We start from the raw sequence: 19,645 nt of genomic DNA, 5'->3' as shown, positions 1-19,645 counted from the left end.
TTTGGTGTTTTGCATTTTAAAAGTGTTTTACAGTATTTGAATGAATAACTCCAACCATTATATTTACTGTATGAAAATATGTTTCCTGTTATTAGCTCAAGCTTTACTTCCCTTTATATTCATTAAATCATTCCATTTTGTTTTTATTTTGCAAAAATAAAAATAAATGGCTGATCAGTTTTCACTGCACACTTTATAAATCTGAATACCTCAATTAAGTCATTGCTATATCTTCCCTTTTCCAAAATAAGTAATCTTCCTTCTGTAGTCTCTTGTATATCAGCCTCAGTAATCATCTTTATCGCCTTCATTTTGGCATTTGGCATCTGCAACTTTTTTTAACTAATCATTAGTATCACATACTTTCTATTTATCAACATACTGAGATTTTTTTTCAATGTCCTATGGAACAACCAAGATGAACTTTGAACTAATGTGAAGACTTATGACAGCTAGAGATACAGTCCAGGTAGAGGTCTCTGTTGATTTGTTCTTCAGTCCACTGTTGATGCCTGACTTGCAGAAGCTACTTGGTGGCTAATTAAGCATTTTCTGAGTAGGAAAAATACAGAATATTTTATTGAGTTAACAATGAACCAGGAAAAGATTTTTTGAAAAATGCCTAATATATTTTTTGCAGGAAGACTTTTAATTTTGTTTCAATGTAAATGAATGCTCAGAATAAAAAATACCTTGTCTCATTTTAGCATTGTAGCTGGTTTTACAGGAAGATATCTTACAATGCATCCTATTTCAAATACACTTGAACATACTGAGCAAGAAAGTGACACTGATGCTCACATGTCATTGAATAGGAACCATGTTTAACATTTTAATCAGTATGCCAGTCACATCTAAACTGCCAATCTTTTCACATCAATTTGTATGTCATTATTATTAATTAAAGGCAGCTCCTCAGATGGCTTAATCTGAATGGCACAGGGCACATCTGTACATGCACATTTAGTATGCAGTATCCAAAATTACTGTGCAGTACATGCCTGTACTGTGCAATAAATATGGTGACTTATGTTGACTAGAACATAAATTTGATACATGCATCCTGCAGGTATCAAATTTAGGCCCTATAAGTTACTGCACAGTAATACATATGTAGACACCTTACTGCACAGTAACGCCTTTTGTGTGGACTGACTTGGCACTAACTTTAGTCCCAAGTCAGTCCACACAGTGTTAATGAGCTTTAACACCTGCACGGATAAGACATTGGCCTATTCCTGCTTACTGTGCAGTAATTTACTGCGCAGTAAATTTAAGACAGCATAAATGCATGTGTAGACATGCCCACTGATTTGCATTATCTGAGAATTTGCCTCTACTCTGTTTAAAAGCTCATTTTGCCCACACAATGGGTGAATCACTGCAGAAAACAAAGAGAAGATGGTGCCATTGTAGACTGGAAGCAGGCATCATACAACCTAAGAATGTTTATTTAAAATAAATTATGCAATATTTGTCTTTCTGTCTTTGGTAGTATAAGTAATGTAATCTTCACATGGTTTCTCATGTAATGAAAGGATCTACTATAATGTTCCCTATAGCACTACTGAAGGATCCAACAGCCCAAGTCCTTCTAGACCATAAGACAGAAACAATGGGGCCAGAGACAATGGAGAAACCCAAAATAAACATCCCATTTATAAAGAAACTTACAGGTGAGATTGTTGGTGTTGGAACATATTATCTGCAATTGAGCAGAATGAACAAATGCTGTAAAATTTGTATAGGTTCAGTTTTAAACAATATTCACTAGGGATAAAATTCACTCCTGGACAGAGGGACTGCAGAACTCTTCAAAAGAGAACATCTTAATACAACATCAGATTTATGTGGATGTAACTTCTCCTTTACACTGGTAAAAGTAAGGTCAAAATCAAATTCTAATCTTGTTATTAGTTTTCATCAGACAAAATTATTCCCATGGCTCTAAATCTTTTATTTGTTCTTTTCTGGACATATTGTATTTGTGGTGAATCATTTATGAGTGGCCAGATATCAACAGAGAAAGCAATATAAGTTCTGACCCTTGATTTTGTTTTCTTCTTTGATTATTTTTGGGAATTTAGCAGTTATTTCCACTAAGCTGTTCACATTGACTCCCTAGTTTATTACTAGTACTGTTACTACTGCTTCTACTACTGTTTTCTTGACTAGACATAGTTAATCTGGAACCCTTCAGTCATTACTTTGTACTTGAATATCATCTACTCTCTTGGTGTGTAAATTCCTAGTTTATTTTAGTACTTTCTGGGCACATCCACAAGTTCATTAATGCACGTTTGCTACTGCGCATTAAGTTTAGTACCTCTAATATGAGGTACAATCACAGCGTCACATGCAGACACACCCTCTGTTGTGCTTCATAATCACCTCTGGTCTTAAATTAGCTAAATAATGTTGTGTCGCTTGTATATTTTACCTGTTTTATACCTTTCCCTAGGAAATTAATATAGTAAGTAATCATCCTACCAATGTGGTTAGCACAAAACTGCATGTGGAGAGGGACACAGGACAATTTCTGACTCCTAAAGGACTGGTTGTTTTATGTCCATAAGCCAAATGATATACTCTGGTCTAAATATCGTTCAGCAAAAAAAACCTGCTCCAGGAAAGGGAGAAGCTGCCTCTACAGATGCTTTGGGAAACAGCAGTATCTTGTAACCTTTAGAAGTGACTTTCTAGTTTGTACATGCTGATTAGAAAATTCTTTTTCTGTCTCAGGGTCAGAGAAATGGATAATAAGTGTACTTGCTGACTAGGAGCTCAGACTTGGCCCCTTTCCAGATACTCAATACATTCTTTGTATAAATAGGGTCTTTGTAAATGTCCAAAAATGAGATTATCTATCTATCTATCTATCTATCTATCTATCTATCTATCTATCTATCTATCTATCTATCTATCTATCAATAGATCTTATTTTTGGACATTTACAAAGATCCTATTTATACAAAGAATGTACTGAGTATCTGGAAAGGGTATGCATATATATATATAAATGGAACTTATAATTCTATGGTGCTGTATATGAGTCTGAAATGACTTGATTTTATTGTGAACTAATTTATTTGTGTCACAAGGACAATGGAAAGTAGAAAGGATTATTTTCATCATGTTCACTTAAGGGCTATATCAATCAGCATCAACCAGTCTGAAGCTTCAGGCTAGAGCTAGCTGAATAACAGTTTTCCTCATTCCATCTGCATCCTAACCAGTGACATGCAGCTCAAGAGTGGTATTATGGTTATTTGTTAACTGCTAGACAATCATTCAAATGCAACACAATTTAAGAAATAAGGAATAGTTGCCTGAGGCAGCTCTTCAGCTGTTCCAAGCAGCCCTTGGCTTCAGCTGGAACTATGGTCCATTTCTTCTCACCACTGCTATTTGTACAACAGATCTCCCACCTTCACTCCCTTATAAAGTAATAGGTTGAAGTTACATGTTACACTTTGACCATACTAAATCTATGGAATTGTTAAAGTTAGAAGTTAAAGTTAGAATGTGGTGTGAGCAGTCGCACATTGAGAGTGAATACCATTTCTTGGCTGCACAGCTCTGACTTGTCACTGTGGCTAGAGACAGACATTCAGAAACATGAGCCTGAATTGATTCAATCTCTGCACATTAGTCCAACCTGGCTAGGCTAAATCACTTTGTAACTGCATAGACATCCCAGAAATGCCTGCAGTGGCTTGGGCTAGAAGCCGGGGGATGCTAAAGCAGTCCTCCCTTCCTTCCACAGGAGCTGAAGTAGGGTGTGGGCAGGATGCCCTGATTAGCCCAGAAGGGAATTGATAACAGTGTTTATGACCCCCAACTTAGTCTTTATCGCCCCATTAGGAAAACAACAGAGGGACATTACCAGCTACCTGTTGATTCTGCTTGTTGATTCTACCTGTTGATTCAGCACAGACCATAGCCAGCTTGTGGTCTGCAGCTAATACACAGACACCTCCTCAGCAAGGCAGAAGGGAGGGGGGATTCCTGTTTAGCAGGGACTGGTGAGGGGTAGGGAAGGGAGCAGACTGCAGTCTCTAGCTGCAGCCAGGAAGCAGAGAGGAGGGGCCAGCCCTGCTGCAGAGCAGAGAGCCCTGCCCAGCCCACAAAGAATGCCAGGATGCTGTGGGAGTCTGATTTAATTTAAACCAGCAAGGGGTCTGGGACAGACATTACATAAACTGGTTTGAGCCAAATCAGTTAAATCTGATACTACATTCAACCAGCTTTATCTCAAACTAGTTTCAGCCATATTCCAACTGGCTTATGTGCACTAAATGTCTGTTCTGTTACAGTTTAAACCAGTTTCTGATCACTTAAACTGGTTTGTGTGTGTCAGGTATTGCAGTCCCTTGCAGACCTGTAGGATGCCGCCTGCCACTTGATGAAGATGTTATTGTTTCTAATTGATGATCTACACACCCACATTTCTCCGGCCACGACTTGATGTTAACGGAGTTGGTTCATTACCTGCATGTGTAGTCCAATTAGTAGTCTCACCGTTGTCCTGCAGGGTCATGCGTTCCTGAGGGCTCCGCCACCCCTACACCCTCGCCCGTTCCACCGGGGTCTGACCAGCCAGTTGGTCCTGCCACGTGTCCTTGGTGCCAGGCAAGCAACCAACAAAAGACCAAAAAAAGAAAACAAGAAAACAGAGAAGGCTCTCCTGGCCTGTGTCACTGTTCCTGCTATTTGCAGACAATATCTAAACCAAAATTGACCTTCATGCGGTCAGTCCCTCCTTGGCTCTCTCTCTCTCTCAGAGCCTCTTGTAGAGGCTGCCACAACTTCTTTTAGCACCTTGAGTCCATCTATAACCCTATCTTATTGGCTTTTGCCACTTTTACATGTATTACGGTACCATGAAAGTCTATAGTGCCCCTCTATTAGGGTTATTACAGTACCACTCTCCCTGCCGGGCTCCGCCAGCTCCTGGCGCGTAAACAAACAGTTCTGCACCCCTGCAGAGTCAGTAGGCTTGGCTCTCAGTCCCCGCTGTCGGTTTTACTCTCTGCAAGAGTCTCCTACCAGCACTCCATGTTGCCTTCAGAGTTCCCTGCAGCATGTGCTGGCTTGCTCCTCCTCCTCCTCCTCCTCTTTCCGGTTCTGCGCTCCTCCTGCTTCCCTGTCCTGGGTTCTTCTTTATACCCGCACGGGAGTTCTCTGCTCCTCCCCTCCCGAAACACCTGGGTAAGGGAGATTTCTGCCATGTGCTTTGGAGCCCGGTGGCTCCTCTCTCTCACAATTTGTAATGTCTGTCCCTAGCCTGTAGGGCTGGTGACCAAGGGCATGGCTAAGAGCCAGGATACCTGTGCAGGGGGGAGGGAGGCTGTGAGCAGTACATCCTGGGATGCTTGGACTACTGCAAATTGCTCATTTTATCTCCATGGAGCAGACTGAAATTATTAATTAACACAAGAAAACCCTCACTTGAAGTGGCATAACTTTTGAGATGTTCAGAGGACATTTAATGTACCATTCACTTAAGAATGAGTGGGGAGGGTTCTAGACAGAAGCTCTTCAGTGAAGCTGAGTAGACAGAGGAGCTTTAGGGATGAATCTGTTTTCTATGTTCTAATAATTCTTTTGCTCAGCATTATAACAAAGTGACTTTCTGTGAATATTTATCATTGTCACGTGAAATGTGTTTAATCTTTCTGATGGGCAGGGGAAGAGCAGAAGCAGGGCCAATACTTCACTATGTTGATTCATTCATTATTGCAATTTATATAGTTAGGTCACAGTCATGGCAGGATTGTATAGCTCCAGTTTTGGTCACTCCTGGACCTATGTGGAAAAACCAGCACTTAGACCTGCTACTTAGTCTTGGATTGAAGACTTGATCCTATTTTGGCAAAACTCACATTGACTGCAATGGGAACAGCCCCTCAAATGAAGTATTTTAGGACCATAGAAAATTAGATCATCACTAAGGACATCCAATTCTAATATAATGAAGGGCTTAGTCTGCCTGTCTGTAATGCTCTTGGAGCACTCTGATTTGTTACTGAAACAGCCAATCAGAGTGCTCCAAGAGTGTTCTGGACATAAGGTGGCAGCGGCGGAGATAGAGCAGACAGTGTGGGGGGGGGGCAAGGCCAGTACCACTGGCCTTGACCCTCTCCGACTCTCTGGAGGCAGTGGTGGCATGGGCTGCTGGCCAAGGGGGATGGAAGAGATGGTGTGGCAAGCTTCTCTTCCCCTATCCCCTGCTTCTGGGTGGCAGTGGCGGAGCTCCATCGCTGCCCACCCCCTCCCCCTGTCATTCCTGACAGGCAATTGGCTAGTAAAAATAATACTATTTTGAGCTTTGCCATGCTTCTTTTGATTGTTCCATTGATGTTCATGAGGCCTCATCTTCTGTCCTTTGCTCTCAGATATTGTCTGCTGGGTGCTCTGGGAAGATTAAACAACTAATTGACTTACTTTACTTTAGCTCATTTTAAAGTTGCAGGAGAATTCCAACTTTTTTCCCCCTTTATCTAATTAAACTACCTGGGCAGGGCCATAAAATGAAAGTCTATTTAGCAAGGGAATGAAACAAAAGACAGAAAAGATAAAACATGAAAAAGGCAAGGGATTCAAATGTGGGAAGGAGTGCATGCCTCACAAGCTGAAGTGGTAGCTGAGAAGATACCGTGTTTCCTGGAAGCCCCAAGAGGAATTCTGTTCAAGTCAGTGTGACCCTTTCTGTATGGGCTGAGTCATAGAACCATAGAAAAATATGGCTGGAAGGGACCTCAGGAGATCATTTAGTCCAACCTCCTGCTTAAGGCAGGATCAGCCCTGTCTAAACCATCTCAATCAAGGGTTTATCTAATCTGGTCTTAAAATTGTCCAAGGATGGAGATTCTATAACGTCTCTAGGTACCCCGTTTAACCACCATATGCTTAACTACTCTCATAGATAGGAAGTTCATCCTAACCTACATTTCTCTTGCCTAAAGTAAAGGCCATCACTTCTTCTGCTTCTGTCCCCTATGTTGCAAAGAAATTTAGAAAGAACATCACCATTCTTTTTATAATTATCTTTTAGGTATTTGTAGACGATTACAAATTCCACTCAGTTTTCTGTTCCCTAAACTCAATACTCTTGTTCTTCCAACTTTGTTTCATAAGTCATGTTTCTTAGACATCAGTTTTGTTGGTCTCTGCTGGATTCTGTAATTTGTCCACGTCTTTCTTGAAGCGTGGCACCCTAAGCTGAAGACAGTGCTCCAAAAGATGCCTCATCAGAGCTGAATGTAGTGGAAGAATCATCTTCTTTCACTTACAAGTGTTACTTTTTTTAATCAACCTGGAACACTACTGGATTGTTTTGCAGTAAGGGTAAACTGTTGACTCGTATTCGGTTTACGGTCTTTAAAACCCAACCAGCATAGCAATCTGTTACTTCAACGGCATCTTTTTTCAGGTATATATGAAAAGCCTGATTAGCTAGGAATCTTTAGAAACCCCTACAGTTTTAATCTCAAATGAATTATTTTGGTGCTTATTCCAAGTCAAAATGTAAAACATTACACGTTGATCAATCTTTTTGATTTGGATAGATCTCCAAGTCTTCTTTTATGGTGCTGACAAAAATGCAAATGGATACCTCACATTCAGTGAGATGGAAAAGGTCCTGGGAGAAGACACACCTCAGAGAGAGGAACTTCAAGAATTTGACAATGATAAAAATAGCATGTACTCATACCTTGAACTAAAAAAAGCCCTTGAACTGGCAGGTAAAGACTAAAAAAAATGTACTAGATTTATTTATTTTTAACTATTTCTTTCCCCTGCCTATCCATAGGTGCTGCTTCTTTCTGGAAAACAAAGTTAAGGTTTGGCTGTGCTTGGAAATGTACTAACATAGCTATTGTGGAATGGGGGGAGATGGGGGCAATATTGTAATGTCCTCAGATGGAGTGTGGCAGTGGTATATTTCATAGTGCTGGCAGCATAAGTGACTGCCAAGTGACTCTGAGCTGCATTTTGAACTGGACTGTATAAATAATGAGAAAGATCTAATATGAGAACAAAAGGCCATGAACTGAATTTGAGTAGACTACTGAACATGTAAGCAAATCATCAAAGACAAGGCTGAAAATTAAGTAGTGGACATCAGTTCAAGAGGGAAGTGAGTAGATCTTAGAAACTGAAATGAAGACAGGTTCATGAATGTGTTGTTTGAGTTTTTCATGGCCGTAATAAAACAAGCATTGTAGAAAATATTAGATTAGCATTAGATTGCCCGGAAAAAAACCCAACTGTTTAGGTACCTGCAAAAACACGAAGGTGAGAACAGAGTAGATATCCAAAAATAATTATACTCATAAGGAGGAAAGATAACTGCATACTTACTCTTTGTTTTTGATTCCCCTCCCCATCTTAAAAGCTGACCCCTGTCAGAATTTAATTGTTTTATTAACTGAAACATAAGAGAATTGACATTAAATAAAATAAATATCATGCTCCAAGTAGCCTCATTATGCCTGATAGATGCATATGTAGCTTGCCAATTTTTGTTCTTATTTCTTACAACATACCAACATGTTTTAGTCATGCAAATCTCTCTTTGGTGTTGCCTATGGCACAGTTCATACATCTGTTTATTATTATCCTCCAAGCCAAATTTCTCAAATTCACATTGAACAGGACTTGTAAATAGGAATTGCTTCATAATGGGCACCCAAAACACATATTATAAGAAGTTTAATCTTCGCCAAATGTTAGTAGTTTCTTTGTATTACCTAATTGTTCTACGTAATCACCTTAGTCACGAGGCGAATGTCTGTGAAGATTAAAAACATTCTCAGCAGCTACATTTAGCCCTGCTCACTTTAAGAAAACTTATCATTTAAGCTTCTTTTTTCTAAAGGTACTAAGATGTGGATCCATCTAACAGTGAATCTCTTTTCATTACAGAATAACTGAGAAAACTAAATGCAAGGTGGAGAGATGCAAGCAATGTTCTGAATTTTTTTTAAAAGTTTTATATAGGAAAGAAAATCACATGCAGTTCTATTTGTTCATGTTTCTTCAAATGGGATATATTAATGGTGTAAAGATAAAAGGATCATCCTTAAATATGTATTCCCTATTTACCACAGTAGTCAGTTACTATAGAATAGCCAGTGGAGAGAAACTGCAAATGTTTAACTGTCCTTATAATTATTAACATTTTAATCAAATATTAATATGAATAAATGAATTTTGTTTTGCTGTACATAAGAGAAATTGGAAGGACAAAAATATTAGTGGTTAAATTTGATTTAGAAACCTTTGACTTACTATTAAAACTGTTTTGCAATGTGGGGTTTTTTCTTTAATTCCACTTTCTCATTATAGTATGTAATTACTGTTGCAGTTTTTTTAAAGCTCTGGCATACAGTTAATGCTGATTACTTATTCTCTGCCCTATTACATCATGTAGTAGTACATACATGACATAACAAAAAGTTAAATCTTCTCATTGGCATCCAAAGGATAGATTTGTAGCAAAAAATGCTCTATAGAATATTTGTATTTCAGATGTCATCTGTGGCTTCACATGCTGGTACATTTCAAATGACAACTTTATGTTCCTCTGTACCCAGGGATGTTTTAGAGGGGATTCTCAGATTTTTGTGAGATCCTGGTTAAAATTCTGTCATTATCAAATTATAAGGTTGTAGAATCACAAAGAAATAGGGCTAGAAGTCTCCTTAAAGAGTCATTTAGTTCAATTTTCTGCTCAAGGCAATACCTACTCTTAAAATGCTGTTGAACCCCAATTCATGTTGCTCCCAAAAGATCTCTAATGGGAAGTTTAACTTGGCCCACTTCAGTGTTTTATAATATGATTCCTACATAATTATATTTTATATAGGCATGGGATGCAATGCCCTTTCCACATAACACAGCCTACTTTTTAGAACTGTATGAATATAATAGTATTTTAATAGTATTGTGTTACACTTAGATTCATACAATTCTAAAAAATAAGCCATGTTATATGGAAATGTGTAGTATTCCTTAAATGAAACATGGGTTGGGCAACCAACTGCCATCCAAGGCAGAAGACTAGCTACCACGTTAAGTATATTTCCTCCTGTATATAACTAGCAGAGTCACTGAAGAACCATAAAATCAGGTGCTCAGAATATTACTGACATTTTTCCCCAAGGCTTTCTGGAAGCACTTTTTTTAAATTTATGAAAGCTGTTCCTTGGACCCATGCAAATTACTAGAATGAAGCAAGTCCAAAGACTGGCCTTCTGACATGTCTCAGTGTCATAACAGAATCAAGTAATATTTTGTTCCTTACAGATTTAGATGTCTGTAAAAAAAACAAAAACAAATTCAGGACTCATTTATGCCTACACATACACACAGAAATCTTAGAGTTGGACTTGACAACATAGAAAATAGCTGGAGGACTACTTATTATCTGCACTACTGAATACTTGTTGCAAATCAGGCCTGATTTACATCCTTAGCAATCTCATAGAAATCAATGGCAGGTCACAGCACAATGTAATCCCTAATATAAAACATTACAAACCAATGGGATTACAGGCATAGAAATCCTTGCATTCAAATGAAGTTTCAAGATTGTGGCAGAGGTGTCCAAACCTGCAAGTAACTGAACACATCCAAGAACAGTGGTTCTCATTCTTTCCAAGCTTTCTTACAAGACCAGCTTTGCTAATAGATGTACTATGAAGCTCTTAACTTGTCAATCCCATGACACCTAGTTGGAGAACCACTGCTCTAGAAAGTTCAGTGCTCTCAATTGCCATAAACGTTATGCTTGAATTGAGAAGGATAGTACATTCCCTATACAGTAGATGGACTTGGCAGGTTCATTGCTCTTCTGAGGCTATCACGAGTGTTATCTCCATTATAGGTTCAGGGAATACTGCTGCAATCAATGTTTTCTAAAATAGGGGGACAAAAAGCTTTCTGGGTCAAGATACTGGGTACATGGGAAATAACACACTCAGCAACTGACAGGAAATCATGATGGTGATTTATGCCCTGCCCTACCCACAAAAGGCTTGGAGTGGCTTACAAGCAGATGAACAAACCACCAGATAAAAAAAAGACATCAGACTCCCCAGTTGGTACCCCTAAAACTTTAAAGCACCCCACCCCATTCACTCCCTCCCATTTCCTTGCATAATGCCCAGGAAAACAAACCCTATGCCACATCCCAACTGTACTTTCCAACCCTTCATTCACACAAAACCTCTTTACACCCCCTCCTTCCCCACCTGCTCACTCATTCCCACTCTCCTGCTTCACACCCAGGGGAGATGAGCATGTCTCCCAAGCCCATACTCCCCCCTCCCCCCATAGAGGGTCTGAAATTTGGATCATGATACTATACAGAAAACAACCATTCAAATAAAGAATACTTATCTAGAAAATTTGCATACATGTACTCAGGAACCCTTTTTAATGTAGTCTATTTGTTTCAAACAAATTTAAATGAAGTCTATTTGCTTTAAACATTACTGCTGATAATAGCAATTATAATAGTAATACCTGCCATAATGGTCAATCAAAAGAGAAAAAAAGATAATGGTTCTTGGGTTGCCAGCTCCCAATTAATTAATTAATTAATATAAATTGTATGTCCAAATATCAAAACCAGGCTAATGTACAATTCAGACATATTATGTGCCTGAGGGTTTTTTTTTTACTTTTGTAAAATTTTAAAACAAGTAGAAGTGCAAAGTTGTCTTTTCCCTAAATGTAATACAGATTTAATATCGGTTTTTTCCTAAAATCTAAGGGATAGTTTCCAAACAGTCACAGGTTAAGCAGATGATTCAGTCTAGGATCTACTTGATGTATATACATTCCTGTAAAGCTAAGATTTTCAAAGGCACTGAAAGGCCTAAATAATTGCAAATCATTACAAAACATACTCATGGAATATTTGACCTGCATTTGTACTTCCAACCAGCTATCGAGTAAAAGGTAGGTTCTTCTTTATATAGATATTTAGAATGTGGCCAAATGTGGGAACATCTGAAATCCCTCTTAAAGCCCATATGAAGCTGGCAACTGACTTGATGAAAACTCAAATGCAAACCTATGGGAATATAGGATTACATCAAATACACAAATACAAGATGATCAGGATAGGTACTGTCTGTGCTTAAAAAGGAGATTATTGCTTAAGTGGGGAACAACACTAAAATTTGGAATGACTTTTTTCAAATGCCTCTTCTTGACATCGAAGGTGCCAAGTCTACTCAGCTCAATCCTGAAGTATATGGCAGTTGGGGGCACCTTGGACCACATCCAAATCATCATAGTATCATTGTGCCTAATCCAGAAAGAGCAATCCAGGTCAATCCTGTTCCAAAACCACAAAGCTCCTTAGGCATGTAGATTTTAGCTGAAAAAATACTGAGACACCTAGACTTGGCTATTGTGTATGGTCTCATGTTCAGTGGCTTCTAAAATCCATCTAATTGCCCAATTCCTTAAGTGGCCATAGACCATTCCTAGGAAGTACTTGATCCTGAGAGCGTGCACATAGTTCATTACAAAATATAGCTAGTATTGTCCACTAGATCTAATACCCTAGTGGTTAGAGCACTCAGGAAGAGGGAGGCCTGAGTTTGAAGCCCAGCCTAGTGGTTATATCACTCCCCTGAGGAGTCTATGGTTCTGAAAAGACTTTTTTTTTTTAGCAATTGACAGTATAATTAACATGTATAAAGAGTTCTGGCAGAAAGGATTTGAACCTACATTTCACCACCTTCTGAGCACTGTGCTATAACCAGCAAACAGCAGGTTAGGCATTATCCAGTATTCCTTCTGAAGCTGGATCCTTGAACTGCCAAGACAAGGAGATATGTAGAGCCAGGGGCAAGGGAACAAAAGCAGACCTCAGTGAGTTGAATGCTGCTTTGGAGGTAAAGAGGACCCTGGATTCTAATCAGGATCCTTGCACCCCATGGGGCAAAACTGCTCTCCACCCATAGCATCCACTGAATATTATTATGCATTGGTTCAGCTTCAAGAAGAGGACTGCAGAGGGGACTAGATAATGCTTAACCTTTGGCTTTGTGGTCTTGGGCTAAAACATGGGAGAGCCCTCCTCCTCCAGCACTTAACATTGTGGTTTTTGTTGGGTATAATTTTGTGATTTCTACTTGCCTAGGACATGGTCACATAAAACCATACACCTTCCAAGCCACAGCACAGCCTAGTGCACATACTTCCACACAATGTGTTAGTGCCAAAACTAGCAGTTATGTAACTCTATAACTGCCATTTATGCATGTAAAGGAAAAAATAATTCTGTTCTTAGTTATTTATACCTGCACAAGAAAACATAACAGGTTACCAAATAAAAATTTTCCTCAGTCTAATGGAAAGTGAGTGTGAAATGTATTTAACTACTTCTATGGCTATACATGACTACTCAATGTTCAAGCAAGTAGAAAATTCAAGCCTTCTGTACTTAAAACCATCAGCATCCCAGCAATATCTGTATTTTACTAATTCTATAATTTAAGTGTCCTATTGAATGCCAAAGACAAGCTAAAAAGCAACCTTTCTAAAAGCAGTTTGGTATAAAAATGCATAATATATGTATATTTCCACAATATACTAAATTAGAATAGGCTCATACATAAAAGCTTTGCTATTTAGAAATCACATATTTGATCTAATATTCTGTATGTTTGTTAGTATTCTCTAGAGATGCCCAGATATAACCACTTACAGATAGGGGTGCACAGATATAGATTTTTGGGGCTGATACCGATAGCAGATTTTTAAGAAGGCATATCAGCCAATACCATATCTGATTTCCAATACAATATCTGATTTCCCATATGCAGCTGGGCAGCTTGAAGAGCTGCATGCAGCTTGTAAGTCTGTTGTAGTGGAAGGGAAGGGGGAAGGGAGGGGGCGTGGGGAAGATTGAGGTCCCTGTGGTAAGGGAGGGACTGGGCTAGGGCAGGTGCTGCCTAGCTGGGGAGAGGCAGGGCATGGGAAGGAGCTGCAGCTTATGTGGGGAGGGCACAGGGGTGGCTCTTGCTACTGCATGCACCCCAAGAAGGCATGGGGGAGAGGGGGCATGTGCCACCTGGATCTCCGTGGGGCAGGCTGCAGCTGTGGTCTGGGGCCAGAGTGGTGCCGGGCTCTTCTCGGCGGTGGGCAATGGCAACACTGGGAGGGGGGATTAGGGGAGCTGCAGCTACCTCAATTTTCACCATAGCCCCCCTCAACCCACTTTCCCAGTGCCACCTGCTCTGAGCACACCCCAACCTAGCCCCTGCTGGGAAGAGCCTGGCACAGCTCTGGTCCCAACCCACAGTGGCAGCCACACTGCCCTTCACAGATCCAAGGGCACATGCCCCCCATGTCCTTCTGGGGTGTGCGCAGTGGCAGGAGCCGCCCCTCCCGCACCCCCTGGATGAGCCACTGCTCCATCCTGCACCCTGCCCCACCCCAACTGGGCAGTGCCTGAGCCCCGCTCCCTCCTTCACCACAGGGGCCTTGATCTGTGTCCCCATGCCCCTTCCCTCCCCCTTCCCCTTCCACCACACCAGACCTACCAGCTGGACGCAGTTCTCCAAGCTGCCAGGCTGTGCTCCTCACAACCTACATACTGTGCTGCGGCTGCGTGCATGCACTAGCCATTTATTGGCCAAATTATCGGCCATATCAAGTCGATTTCCAGTACAGACAATTTTGTTTATATCGGTGCTGATCTGGTATCAGACCAATGTATCAGTTTACCTATACTTACAGACATTGCTTCACAAAAAACAGCTTATTGTGAACTGTATTTTATTGGAGAGTTAAGTATTAACTGTTAGAAAATCTTAAGCTCCCACACTTTTTAATCTGGCAAGGGATTGAGTGGAAGTCACTGCTATAATCTTTGTCAACAATGCTTTCACTAAAAAGAATAAAAGGACCACAAAATATAACAATATTTGGTTTCAAAGCAAACTATGTGAGAGAGAAAAAGAGCATATACTGTATGGTACAACATATGCATAGTTAAACATATGTATATATACACCCACATATTTTGTGTTGGTTAAAGTGCATAAACAAAAATATCACACATTGAATAAAAATGTACTTGCAACAACAGATTTTCTCTATTAAATCCATGTTTATTGCTTAAGTTTTATCACAGTGGAGATTAAATTATGCTTAATCATCCGGTCAGTGCTTTTGTACCTTCTTCAATGCCAAAAAACATTAAAACCAACCCATTCATACACTCTAAGTCCTGTTAACATTCCACCACTCATTGCCTCTATATGTTCCTTTAGTTGCCACATACTGATAGGATTGTAAAAAAATATAACTAACGGGCTTATTTATAATACCATATTCTTCAAGTATTCAGAAAGCAGTACAAATATCTGTACTGTACATTAGAAACATATTTGTAATGTTATTTATTGCTATAGGATAGAGGCTCCCGATGGAATGATAATGAAGTATTACATCACTGTGTATGAAGATGATCTCAGCCTTCTGTAATTATCACAACTTCTCCCATGTTAGTGAACAACACTAGATAAATGGGTATTTTTCTTTTCTCTTCCAGACATGGGATTTCAAACTACAAATAAATAAAGCATACACTCACAACATGTGTAGTGCAAATTCCAAGTAAACAGAATGACATGGAAATAAGCTCATAGTTGCCAACTTTGGTTCAGCAGGGCAGTTATGATTTTATGCCCATTGCTCTGCATCGCCACCCTCAATTTGAAAACGATAGAAGTCCCATGTCAGCTACAATGATTGAAAGAGATTGTTGTGGGGAGGGACCATAGCGGGGAAAGGAAGAGGCAATCTCTGTGAACTTTATGCTCAGTTTGCTAGGTTTAATGTCATGCATGATATCAAACCTCTAAGTATAGATTGGTTACCAACCCAGAGAATAGCTTCCATCCCACTTTCAGAGAATTATATGTTGGCAACTATGTAACATGGATTGTGTGGCCCAGACCAGTATAAGGTAATATTTTTTCCAGTTTTAACTATTGAAAGAGAACATCGATAACATTGTGATTTAGAAAAAACTTAATAATAGCATAATAATAATTCATAGGAAAGACATTCAACTTTTTTTTTCAACAAACCCCAAATAATGGTTTGATTCTGAATTACTCCAAGGCTGAAGTAAAACCTTCTAGACTGAGCTCAAGGCCAATATTTTTATGTTTTATGAATTAATTATATATTTCTTAATTATAATTTTACCCACATAGGCATATTATTCATGGGGGGAAAAGCACAAAAGCTTAAATTGCATTTTTTTATGGAGAGCATAAATAATTTAGGCAACACAAAAAAATGTAAATAAATACGAAATGACAACTTGTTGTATGCTCTCTCATCCTTTTCTCTAAAGCTCAGTCAGAGAAGAGAGGTCTAGTAGAGAAAAAAAATGCAATTTTTACCATTTTTCTTCAGTGCTCATTTTTGAGAGTGTTCTTTTCTATGGCTGCTTTCTCAATCTGCAACTTGTTAATTGCTGTGTGTCAACCACTGGTAAAAATTACTTTATTTAAACATCATTCTTATAAACATGCCAAACTTTCAACCAATATAACACAGAGCTAGCTCTAAAATACGTTAAGCTAACAGATGGATATATTACAAAAAAGGAAAACTTTGCGCGTAAAAAAGAAACTTTTCCTTATCTGGGACACACACATTCAGATATAAAAACTGAGAAATCATAAATATGGTCATTGAATTACTTTGGAGAATTAAGGCTTCTAAAAACATCAGTGCCAAAATAACCTCTCTGCATCAGTATTAAGAATATAATACATTTTCTATTTTAGGTTGTGCTTTTTTTTTGTTTTAAGACTTTTCTTAGTTCTGTAGAATTCCATCACATAAGATTACATGTTGTAGGGGAGTGTTAGAACTGTTTATTGAGGTTTTATTTTAAGTAGTTGTTAGACTAAGTTACAGCGATAAAATTCAATTATGGATCTGATTCGTTATTACTGTACATAGACGGTTGGCTCATTTCACCTTTTTTTCATGTTTAATGTGGCCATTTCTTCTATATTTGCCATTTAGGATCCCATTTTGGTAATGTCCATTAATGGTGCTATGTTCATCACGTGACCAAAGATGTTTGCTCTTTTTGCGAATAAACTTTGCAATCCTGGCCAAAATGTAATAAAATAAGGCAGCACCAAATAATACAACAAAGGTGATATCCAGTAAGAAATACTGATACGAAGACAGGCTATAAACAGCCGCACGCAGATGCTGTGCTCCGTTGTGGCGGAGAATGTAGTTAATCCAGTAAACTGTCCGATTAACAGGATGCCCAGGTTGGTCTCTGTGAATTTCAGACAGCTTCTTGGCCCGTTGTTTGTAGCTGTGTGGGAAAGAGACAAATCAAGTGACAAATTCAAAAAATCAAGCTAGAACATTACCTAGCTTTCAGTCTTAAATGTCCCCATAGCTGTTTGAACATATCTGAACAGCATGGGACATTTTTGTGTAAGTCATATAACTGAGAATGACAAAGAATAGCAGTTGCAGCTGTTTCAGGAGCCCTCATACATCATGGTAAATCCTCTTCAAGGTAACAGTAAAAAGCATGAAAAAAATGGATATTAAAAATGCATGTGCATGCACTGATATAGCTATGTTTACCTCTATGAAGAGGGTTTTAAAATGATACACAGGTCTTGTGCTGGCCTGCAGCATGGGCTAAATTTCATACTGACTATTAAGTGCGTCACACTGGAGATGTTTATCCCTCCCTCTGTAAGTCAACACATAAAAATAAACCTTTTCTTATCTAGGATACACATACAGGAGACCCTCACCATTCGTAGGGGATACATTCTTACAGCGAAATCCGTGAAAGGGCACTGCATTCATGAATGCAGTGCCCTCAGAGCGGGGGGGAAGGACACGGCTCCAGTGGCAATGGTGGGAGCCCGGCACTGGCAGAAGGAGCCTGCTGGTAGCAAGCACAGAGCTCCCGCTGGAAGTATATAAGGTGTATTTAAAATGTGGGTTCAGCATTCAGGAATATTTGAAACCCCAAATGCCAAACCCACGAATAACAAGGGTTTCCTGTATTCAGGTGCAATACACTGTTCATTTATACTCCTGTAGAGACATACTCTTGTAAAGTGATATTTCACTATCTCTAATGTAGTTTGAACAGAACAGCTTTTTATATAATATAATAACAAATCTTTCCATTTGGGACATGGATGCCAACTTTTAGTTTTTAAGGAAAAGAACATCCCAGTCACCTGATCATAGGAGACTTCTTTCTGCTTTCTGTTGCAGAACAAGGATATTACTAATAGGACTTTTATTCTTTTAGGATAGAACAAAACTATGACCAAATAAATTAGTTGATAGTAACAAGATTTTAATTAAAGGGAAAAATAGCTGGGGAATTTTATGATCCACAATCTGAGGCAAGAAGTCAAAGATTCCCCACAAACCTTGTCCCATCAATTCAGTAAACCCTACTCCGGTGTGCTCTAAAAACTCCTATAGTATAATGCCCTAGACAACCAGCTGCAACATTCAGCTACTTAATTTAGAGAGATTATGTACTACAAATGACAAGGCTGATTTTGGACTATGATCTAAAATACAACCACTCCTTCTCTAACACTTTAATATTATTGAACACTGTTGAACAGGAGGCATTTAGTACTTCTCTACTCTGATTTTCCTTATATTAGCTATGGTGTAAACCCAAGAATGCTCCCTAAGAACACGAATTATTACCCATGGCAGTGCTGTTGTGAGGCAGATGATATTAATCACACAGTCAAAGGCTACACAGGCAAGCTGCTTTTGTTCACTGACAGCTGACAGTAATTTATTATCAGAAATTGTAACTTCTCCAAGGTCCTTTCTCCAAGCCCACACACTGGTGTAACTTCCTTTACTACAAGATCATGACAGAAGCCACATGCTTTGAGTTCAAGTCTCACTATCTGTCACATATAAAGTTTCTAAAATCTATAAGAACAACATTTCTACATTCTTCCGTGACTAGGGAGCCATCAGGCCCCTTTACCTCATCCCCATTATTGGTAAATCTTCAGACAATGCAGCAGAGAGAGACTAGGTCTGATTCAGCCAATGAATCTTACAATGTTGGTCTATAAAACTCAATAGGAACAACACATTCCCTCCATGCACAAGAAAACAGAGCAGGCTTTGGCTACTATATCACATTCATGTCACCCTGATATTTTACCTATATCTAGGTCAGGTAATCGTATCATTGGATCCTAGGTATTTTGCCCTTCATGTTCATACTAAATAGTGCATTACCTGTCAGACTATTCAGTCTCCAACCTGCCAATGCTGAAAGCTCTTTCTGTCATTGCATGCCCCAGAGTAGATACCTTATCCAGAGTGTTATTGCCAGATTTAGAGGAAAATTCAACTAATTAGCCTTATCCTGTAACTACCAGGTAAACAAGAACTCCAGATACTAGACCAAGATGGGCAGAAGGAAGTGATTAATATCTGCATATGAAAAAATGACCACAACATGAGGTCCAGCCATGCTATCATGAAATCCAATTCATAAATCAAAACTTTTGCTGAATTCTGATGCACACTTGAGCCCACAGATTCATAATCT

At 39.1% G+C, this 19,645-nt stretch overlaps 2 protein-coding genes across 2 annotated transcripts in view; one reads left to right on the top strand and one right to left on the bottom strand.

Annotated features, from left to right (window-relative positions):
- The window catches only part of LOC109301100, an 81,477-nt gene extending 72,167 nt beyond the window's left edge, over positions 1–9,310 (top strand). Inside the window, exons 9-11 of the mRNA XM_019522023.1 lie at positions 1,563–1,676; positions 7,572–7,748; positions 8,932–9,310. Coding sequence (XP_019377568.1) covers positions 1,563–1,676; positions 7,572–7,748; positions 8,932–8,936 — 296 coding nt within the window. The 3' untranslated portion in view covers positions 8,937–9,310. The remainder of the gene's footprint in view (positions 1–1,562; positions 1,677–7,571; positions 7,749–8,931) is intronic.
- A 5,812-nt stretch (positions 9,311–15,122) lies between these two features.
- UGT8 (UDP glycosyltransferase 8) overlaps positions 15,123–19,645 on the bottom strand; it is a 47,950-nt gene continuing 43,427 nt past the window's right edge. Inside the window, exon 5 of the mRNA XM_019522022.1 lies at positions 15,123–17,389. Coding sequence (XP_019377567.1) covers positions 17,026–17,389 — 364 coding nt within the window. The 3' untranslated portion in view covers positions 15,123–17,025. The remainder of the gene's footprint in view (positions 17,390–19,645) is intronic.

This window comes from Gavialis gangeticus, unplaced genomic scaffold (assembly GCF_001723915.1).
Source record: "Gavialis gangeticus isolate Ggan-Ray unplaced genomic scaffold, GavGan_comp1, whole genome shotgun sequence".
Lineage (NCBI taxonomy): Eukaryota > Metazoa > Chordata > Crocodylia > Gavialidae > Gavialis > Gavialis gangeticus.
Note: the sequence above shows the minus strand (reverse complement) of the source record. Positions and strands in the feature narration are given on the sequence as shown.